Below are 9,553 nucleotides of genomic sequence, written 5' to 3' on the forward strand. Positions count from 1 at the left end.
CAAAGTATTTTTAAACTTACCCAAATGAAGCAATGTAAACTGGGCTGCCAGTTCCTTTGCATCTTCAATCGTAGTACAGAGTTTGTCTGGCATGAAGTAACTCTGGGACCCATTTGCAATAGCAGGAATAACTATTTTGTATACCAGGAGTACTTTCCCATCCTGACTGGTTGCTGAATACAAGTAATACTCTGGTGGTGCCCAATTATTTTTGTTGCAGTAATAATCCAAGTGCATTACTGCAGAATTAAAATGACTGGATTGCAAGGAATACATACTAATGGGAGTAAGCTTTGTCCCAGGGAAGAAAGGGTAAGTGCATCTCTCAATTTCAGGGGGGCTTGGGCTGTGCTGACCATTGAGACGAGCAGGAAGAGTTGGTGGCTTGCCTAGACTTTTGGGGTGACTGTCTTCTTTGTTAGCGTACACAATCAGGTTTTCAGGACTGGGGCTCATCTGACCATTAAGATGCTGCCTCCAGGTGCTCTCTTTATTCACTGGTTTTGCAAGTGTTACCTCAATACTTGCTCCATCGATGCATTTCCCACTCATCACAGACATAGCAGCCACTGCATCTTCTCGGTTGAAAAAGTGAACAAAAGCATAATCTCTAAGTTTTTTTACTCGTTCAACGGCACCCGGTTTGAATTTATTAAATTCTGCTTTAATTGTTTCCTCTGTAGTTGAGATCATTAAATTTCTTACAAAGAGAACTTTAACTCTCTGCATAGTTTCCTCATCAACTTCTTTCTCTGGATCAGCCCAATCCACTTGAATGGTATGGCCCCACAGTTGGAATGTACCTATAAAAAAAGAACCTATTAATTTGAAGATAATTAAAACAAAAAATGAAAGTTTAAAACGTTAACATGTTTCTCCAAAAAAGCAGAAACTCAAGTTCCTATCAATATGTCTGGTAATTCATATAGTAATTCACTACCAGAACTTATGATGGTATTTAATGAGTCAAGACAACAAATAAGGCTAGATCTTTACTGATTAAGTAAAATGCTCTTTGTATTTTTATTAAACAATAATTAACAGCACAAAGTATACACATTTGGTAATTGGTAAATTATAAATATGACTCAGAGGAAGAATCTGTCTATAAGAATGACTTGTTTTACTTCCTTACTCAATTCTTTATTCTTCAAGTGACATTATGAGTTATGTTAATAATGGTCTAACCACTGAGGTAACTAATCATTAATATTTTTCCATATTTATAAGATTGGTATGGAAAAGTTATCTTTCAAAGGACCAATGTACCTGGAATTAATTTTCTCCTAGCCATAGCAGCGGCTCTGTGAGATTCATACTTAACAAAAGCAAAACCACGATTTTTGGTCTTATCAGTTGCACTTGGATAAACAATGACATCTACAACTCCTTCTGTAACCTTCTTCATTTCATCCAAAATTTCTTCTTTCTTCTTTTCCTTGGGAATAGCTCCAATAAATAATCTGCAATTATCCAAGCTCACACAGACACCAATAAACTTCCCAGGCCGAATCTCATAATTATTAAGAATTCTAATAGCCAATTGGGCTTCTTCTTTCGTAGTATACATCACAAAAGCATAACCTCTATTTTCACCACTAAATTCCATCATAAGTCGAAATTCATATATCTTCCCAGCTCTTTCAAATACAGGAACTAACTCATCTTCATACATATCTCGAGGTATTTTTCCTACAAAAACCTCACACCCCCTTGGTGGAGGTGGACCTTCCCAACCTGAAAGACAAAAATAATATACATAAAAAAATTGAAAAAGATACTTATTATTGAAACAGTTATTCATTCAATAAATTTTCCAAACGTGCCAAGCACTATTCTAGGTGTTGGGATCAAAAGCCCCTTCCACTGTGAAGCTTATATTCAACACAGAAGCCACATAAAGGACAATGTTTCCATTAAGGTCGTCAAATAAAGCTCTGAGCACAGGATGTTTAAATGAAGACCAGAATGAATGAGCGAATGATCAACCAGCACAATCCAGGAAATGGAAAAGCAAGCGGTTTATGTATCAGAGCAAACTCAGACTGAGTGCTGAATGGCTAACGTACCCTCAAGAACGGAGCACAGCAATAAACCAAGGAAACAGCCACTGAGGGAACCAGAAGCCAGAACTCTTGAGTGTAACACGTCACCTTGGAGGGTTCCAAGCAAAAGAATTACACTGGCTACTGGCAGAAACATAAAAACATTTTACCTGCTTACCTGTTTGAATCCGTTTTCTCATATAACTATACTCTGCTCACTGATCTTTCAACTTCCCTTCCAAATGCCCTTCCCTTTAACTGCAAGAATATACTTAGGACAATGCCCTCATCCTGGCTTCTTTATCAACTCTGCTTCTTATTCATCTGCTTCTTACACCAAGAGCAGGACTGCAAGATTATAAGGGTAACATTTATAATCTACATCAAAATGATCGCTCAGGTCTTACAGCAGTTACAAGAAAAGGGTTATTCTTTAAGAAACTCGTAGGGTACACACCAAATCCAAATGACTGCTTTGAAAATTTAACTGAAAAGAAGATAATTTCAGGGGCTGGGGATTTAGCTCAGCGGCATAAGCGCCTGCCTTGCAAGTGTGCAGTCATGAGTTTGATCCCTGGTATCGATAAAAAAAGAAAAAGACAAAAAAAAAAAAAGAAGATAATTTCATACCCGGAGGAGGACCCCCAAATTTCCTTTGTCCGTTTTCTTGAACCATGTTGTACCCAGTCTTCTCCATCAATGCAAGCAGTGCCGCTTCATTCTGAATACCAGTTCGAACTTTGCTGCATCCATTTGTTCCATCCATGTTTTCTTCATTCATGGCTGCAGTTCCTGAAGCAGAGTTAAGTAACAGTGTAAGATTATGACATAGCATCAGTAATCTAAGAAGCAATTCTCTGGGATGCTCTTCCCAACACAAGAAACTAGAAACTACCCTTAACGTTACTGACCAATTAAGCAGTACCTTTAGAAGGCTTAAGTTACAAGACAGAGAGACAAAGTGGAATGAAAAAGAAACAAAAACAAAAATGGAAAGAAAGAAGTGAAAGGGAAGAAAAAAATAGCACACTGCCACCGAAGAATGTGTGATCACTGCCAAGGTTCAAACTATTATGTCATGGAGGCCAAGTGAACTCTATGCGACTCACACATGTCAGACGCAGGTACCAAACGCCAATACTGCTCATTTTGTCAGCAATTCTCAAGAAGGTCACTAGTTTCCAGAAACTGAATAGATGCCTGGAATAAGTAAACTGCTTCAAATTAGCCCCCTTTCCCAAGTTCCACAAGCCACTAAGGAGAGCAACAAATACAACTCCTGATTATCTGAGCAGAAAGAGGAGCAACTATGATTTTCATCTAGCAGCATCTATAAAAGCTTTTTGTTTGCCTGTTTGAAAAGACAAGCCATCCTGCTATGTAGTTCAGGCTGGTCTTGAACTCACTATGTAGCCCAGGCTATCTTGGAGCTCTAAGCAGTCCTCCTGCCTCAGCCTCCTGAGTGCAAGGATTACAGGCATACACTACCACAGCTGGCTAGAAACTTTTATCAGTAGCTGGGCAGGCAACAGCTGAAGCAAAAGCAAAACCATGAAGACATCTCCCAATCACTATACATAAAAATGCATTTTAATTTTCACAAATAAACTTAATTACCATGGTTTAAGTTTTCTTCCTAGAGATACATGCTGTGGTTTGTGCTGCCACTTGTATCTGTATCTCTCTCATTTACTAGTGCTACTATGAATACAAAGAAAAATTAAAATTCACAGTATGAAAAATGAACTGTGAAAGCTATTTGGCTTTCATCAGAGCATCCTTATAAATGGAAACCAAGTACCAGTGGCACAATGTTTGAAAAGTATGAAATTTTGGCCACAATAACTCAAGTTTAGGCTTCCTACTTGTGCAAACATAGACAACTTACATTTTTTTCACACCTTAGTCTCTTCATTCAAAACTGGGAACGTCAATACAAGCCATCACATGAGTGCTTTTAACATTGAATGAAACAGAGTATGTAAAAGGCTGGTTAAAATTAAAGTACAGGGCTGCAGATTTACTTCAGTGGCATAAGCGCCTGCCTGGCAAGCTTGAGGTCATGAGCTCAATCTCCAGTAACAAAAAAACAAAAACAAAAATAAACAAATAAATAAATCTCAAGCATGGTTAGTTTTGATAAATATGAAACCAGCAAGTGCATCTTAAATTTTTATGCACTGACAAGTTCACAGAAGAGCGTATTTCTGTACATCCCTCATTTACTCAAAACTGAGAGCTAAGTATGACACAATAGACACATGCCTCAGGCAGAGCGTCAGCATCTACTCCGTGGGTGCTGCAGCGAGATGGGAAGCAGAGAGGAGGCCAGCACTAGTGTGAGGAACACTGACCCTGGGAAGAAGACGCTGTCAGCACGTACAGCACAGTGGCTGTGGAGCAAGCCAAACTTGCTGGGTTCATAACCTTTCTTTTCACTTACTTCCTCACTTTAGTAAGGTACCTTAGCTCCACTCTACCTCCACTTCCTCATCTGTGGTACACACACAACAACGCCATCTAGTCTCACAAAGTTTTTATGACGAATCAGTTGACATCTAAATTCATTTTTGGTCTGAATAAAGTTTATTGTTTACTATTAGTTTTATACATCTATTATAACTTTTCAAACCACTAGACATTCTCCATTACAGGAAGAGTCAACCTTGCAAAAAAGAAACTATTATTTGCATTTAGACAAAGAAACAGATTTAAGACCATAGAGCTAGTGACAAAAAAAATTCAAACGCCTGTTTGATCTCAAAAATCGGCCCTCTCACCACAATTATTCTGGCACATCTCCCTCAACTCTATCTCAAAGAAAAGGAAGCATCAGAAGTGATTTTTATGCAAATGGAATTATCAAAAATTATGAACTGATACATATAGTGGCCTCTGAGTGATAAGTAAAACAGACATACACACACACACACACACAGTATCATTTAGTCTTTAAAAAGCTGTTCCAAGTTAATACAATACTGCATCGAGTGAAGTAGTTCTTTAAAACAAAGGGCAGAAAAGTAGCTTATGCACTCAAAAGAGTTTCTACTTACCATCTACTTCATTTCCCTAAACTTACCCCCTGTACCCCAGATTTCTTTCCCAGCTAAGACTGCTTGTTCAAATAGCTTTATCAATATGTGTTCAAAACAAGGAGTTCATTAGACATCTCAAATGTAACACACCAAAACTGAAAGCCATTTTATTTTCTAAACCTGGTCCTTTTTTTAACCTTATTTCAAACAATTCATTTATTCAATAAATAAATGATACAATAAACACACATAAGTCCTTCTCCTCCAAATTACTGTAGCTAGAAACCTAGTAATAAATAATCTCTATCTTTCCTTTGAAACACAATTAACTCATTATAAGAATCTGCAGATTTAAAATATTTCTTGAAATCAGCCTTTTCCTGTCAATCCCTACAAGTTGTTCTCAATAATTATTTCTTATTCAGATTGCTTGTAGGTTCTATATGCTATTTCTAACTTGTCATCTTGCCCCTCTCAGATGAAATCTCCACAATGCTGCCAAAGTGATGTAAAACATCTGATTACATTAAACTTATACCTCAAATGAAAACTAAAAAGACTATTAGTAAATTCATTTTTATCCTTAATATTAGGAAAGCTTTTCTAAAAATAAATTTTTGGAAGTCTCAAAGAAAAGTACTAACAAATTATGTTTTACTAAATAAAGATACTTTGGAAGCCAACCACCATAAAACCTAAGTACAAAAATTATAAGCAGGAAAAAAATTCTCTTAAGCATCCATGATTTAAAGTACCCCTTTCCTTCAAATAAAAAGAGCAGCATGGCACTGTGGTTAAGAGTAGATGCAGGTACCATGCTACCTATGTGTAAAACTACAGTCCTTCCCTCTACTGAACATCCACTGGCTCACTACAGGATGTATACTGCTTGCTGCTTACAAAGCAACAGATACACAGGGCTTCTACTGCCACTTTATTCAAGATGCACAACTAAATCTAATAAACAGGAAATTTTTCCTACTGTAATTCACAGCTAACTCCAAATGGCTGATTTCCACAGCTCAACCCATGCCTCTAATTTACCTTACAAACATTTTGGATTAATCTTGTCTTCATATTGTACTTTTAAAGAAACTACCCAAGACTTATGCTTAACGAGTAAGCCCTGTCCCTCTATTAAACACTCATTTTACCACAGAGTGACTAGAAACATATGCCAAGACTTTAACCATCTCAAATACTTCAATCAAAAAACTTGAAATAACAGAAGCATAGGAAACACTGGAGAGGCACCAATCCTAGCCACTCTTTAGAAAGTATAGTCTTGTTAAAATCTCCAAACAAAAGTAACATATACACATGTAAAATGAACACTTCATAAGAGTTTAAAAAAACTTCAACACCATTTCAAAGCCTAATTCTTTTTTTTTTTTTTTTTTTGGTCTTTTTCGTTTTTATCGGTACCAGGGATCAAACACAACTGCCTGCTTGCAAGGTAGGCGCTTATGCCGCTGAGCTAAATCTCCAGCCCCAACAAAACCTAATTCTAAAGGAGCCAGAGTTCAAGAATCTGAGTCACAGAATTATAATCGAATCTTTAAAAAGTACAATATTTTATATTCATTTTAAAATATTCCAGAATCATTCAGCAAGTTACTCAAATGCTTAAGAAAGCACAGCAAAAGTGAGAGTGGTAGATTTAAAATTGTATTAGCCTATATAAGTGTAGCCTTCACAGACAAAGCCTTTTTTTGTGAACTTTGGTCTTTCAACCATTGCTCTCTACCTCGGTTTCAAAAGAAAAAAAAAAAGTCCATTAAGCTAAAAGCTAAGGCAGTAAGGCTAAGCACCAAACAGATCCTCAAGAAACAAGTCGAACAAATCATAAGAGTGCTGACTAATCATTAATTTTAAGCATGTTCAGCTAACAAAAATAAAAATTTTCAAATTTTTACTTCCTTTCAAAATAGATTAAAGAAAACACGACAAGCACAATTTTAGAAAAATATGAAAGTAATCATTTATCCAAAGGAATTTGTGGCATCTGTATTCTGACTCAAACAGAAAGTTCATCCCCCAAATTACTATAAAAACTTACAAGACAATGAAAATGAACATTATATTTACTTTACTGTAGGTTTTAAAAATTAAATGTAAAATGAAAAAAATTTTAAATATCAAAAAAGTTTATAGAAGGTACATATCTTTAGAATATTCCTTAAATTACATGAATAATAAATTCCTGATTAGTTCAGTTGTTCAGCATGGGACATGTAGACCATGACTGCCAGAACAATGGCGATTTTGAGAAGCAATTCGTTTTAGTGACAGCACACCACAAAATGTTAGCAAAATAGAAGAATTGATCGAAAGTATGTAGATTTGTCTAAAATTATTTCAAAATAAACATGAATCAGCTCAATTCTACTTTACATTATTTCTGTTAAAGGATGTATTTTATTGCAAAAGTTGAACATATGTTAATTAAAATATTAATTAATTTAAATACTATTTTAATTAAAATATTAATTTTAATGTCAGATGTTTCATACACCTAGTATTGCCGCTGAACAAAATTTAAATTTAGGATGACACAAAAGTTTATTTTAAAAATAAATTTGTAATTCACAATGAATTTTTGAAATATTCTTGGGACACTTAAGTATATACGTTCTTTGAATTTAGGAAAACGCTATCCACATATTATTGTCCAAATTATTTCTTAAAAGTCTTCTATAATCTGGTATGTGAAATTTGCTAACAAATTGAACGCAGAGATCACATTTTCTTCCCTCATGTGCTTACCTCACCATCTAGCAGTAAAATAAAAGGGAAACAATACTGAGCAAAATATGAAAATTTTATCCTAAGTATTCGATTTCTATTCACCACCTTTTCTCAACGGTAGGTCTGCGTCCTACCAACAAACTGGCAACATTAATCAGAGGCTTAATTTCAGTTCAGAAATTGATGCTTGCCTCGCAACAGACCAGTCAATAACACACAAAGTACATTAAACTTAGAAATGTGTAAGTCTAACACTCCCCCTTCCTAGAAGGAGAGCACCATTCAAAGCAGAGCCACGAGCAGGAAATAAGGCACTGTTACTACTTAGCGACATCAGCACTACTTTAACAGTCACCTTTGCGGCTAACGGCCCATTACCGCCAACACGATTAAAACAACGTGTTCACCAGCGGATCACTGCACTCATAAGGGAACTGATTCTGAACTGCTCCCCTACAAAGCCTGACACACTGGGCCATACGTTTATGGCGCTCGAAAGTACCTTCCCACTACTGCAACGAGCGAATCTCCACCACGGAAGCTGCACAGCGCCGACTGGTCCTAAGCGGTCTCCGACCCCACGCGGCCGACGCCCCGCGACGCCCTGGACGACCCAGCACACCGCGCGATGTGCGGTGGACAGCGCTGCCTCGGCGGGCGCGAGGGCAGCGAGATCACGGTCCTGGCCAGGCTGCGCGGGAGCCGCCGTCCGCAGCGACCTGGGGCCGCCGAGGCCTGAGAGCCCACGTCCCGCCAGCCCGCACCCAGGGCGCCGTCCGGTTCCGCCGTCTCCCCGGTAACTCCAAGGCTTGGAAATCGGTTATCGAAACCAGACGTTGCGCGGGAGAATGAGCGCCGCGTGAGTGCGTGCGTTCGTGCGCACGCGCCACCGCGGCCACACCCGCGCACACGGCCAGCCGTGGAAGAAGCTTCGAGGCTCCAGAGCGGGACCCAGGGCGCCACCGCGTGCGGCCGGTCACCGAGCGACGCGCGAGGACTGCGCTGGCCACGACTGGGCGCTCCCTCCAGACGGCAGGAATCATCGTCTTTCCCGCCGGCCCGGCCCCGCCGCCGCCGCCGCGACCCCGGCGCCCACCCGACGGCGCGGGCGGAGGCAGAGGCGCCCACGGCGCCCGCGGGCCCACCGCGAGCAGCGGTCCGGTCGCGACCCCGCCGAGCCCCTGCCGATCCCCTGCTCACCCCTTCGGCTCTTCAGAAGTCGATCTTAAGTCTCGGGGACCAACGACGCAAACCGCCGCCAGCACGCTGGGCTGGTCGGTTGGCGTGGGGTCGCCGCGAGGGGGCGGAGCTCGCGCGGGCCCTCGTGCCAGGGCTCTACTCCCGGCGGGCCCCACGCGGAACAAGGCCTCAGCCAATCAGCGGCCGGACCCGGGGCGGGGCGAGGAGAGTGGGCAGGGCCCAGGGGGTCCTTCCAAAACAGGTTCGGGGCGGGGAAGTTACACTGGGGTGATGAGCGTTGAAAGGCTTGCATAATTTTGTTGCTGGTTTTTTGCGGTACTGGGGATGGAACTCAGGACCTTTGCACGGAGCTCTTTCCCAGCTCTTTGTCTTTGTTCTAATTTTGAGACAGAGTCTGGAATGCTAGGCTTACAGGTGTGCGTGCTTCAAGATGTTGAGCAATAAAGGGCTCTAACTTGAACTTTTGTATTTTAACTGCTTAAGGTAAAATACAGTATATTAAAGAGTTTTGTCGACAGAATC

The 9,553-nt window shown here is 40.0% G+C and overlaps 1 protein-coding gene across 5 annotated transcripts in view; it reads right to left on the reverse strand.

The window, feature by feature from the left end:
* Nucleotides 1-9,248, reverse strand: part of Rbm46 (RNA binding motif protein 46) — a 34,806-nt gene extending 25,558 nt beyond the window's left edge. For 2 of the 5 annotated variants that reach the window (XM_063260897.1, XM_063260899.1), the window contains exons 1-4: nt 9,032-9,248; nt 2,676-2,837; nt 1,270-1,737; nt 21-803 (exon numbers count right to left, since the gene is read on the reverse strand). In XM_063260897.1, the coding sequence (XP_063116967.1) occupies nt 21-803; nt 1,270-1,737; nt 2,676-2,826 (1,402 nt within the window). In that variant the 5' untranslated portion in view covers nt 2,827-2,837; nt 9,032-9,248. Of the gene's footprint in view, nt 1-20; nt 804-1,269; nt 1,738-2,675; nt 2,838-8,333; nt 8,517-9,031 lie in introns of those variants that run through there. The other 3 variants (XM_063260898.1, XM_063260900.1, XM_023560396.2) reach the window with 3 other exon arrangements.
* Between the last annotated feature and the right edge of the window lie 305 nt (nt 9,249-9,553).

This window comes from Cavia porcellus, unplaced genomic scaffold (genome assembly GCF_034190915.1).
Source record: "Cavia porcellus strain 051 isolate PalLab524CR breed Dunkin Hartley unplaced genomic scaffold, mCavPor4.1 scaffold_14, whole genome shotgun sequence".
Classification (NCBI taxonomy): domain Eukaryota; kingdom Metazoa; phylum Chordata; class Mammalia; order Rodentia; family Caviidae; genus Cavia; species Cavia porcellus.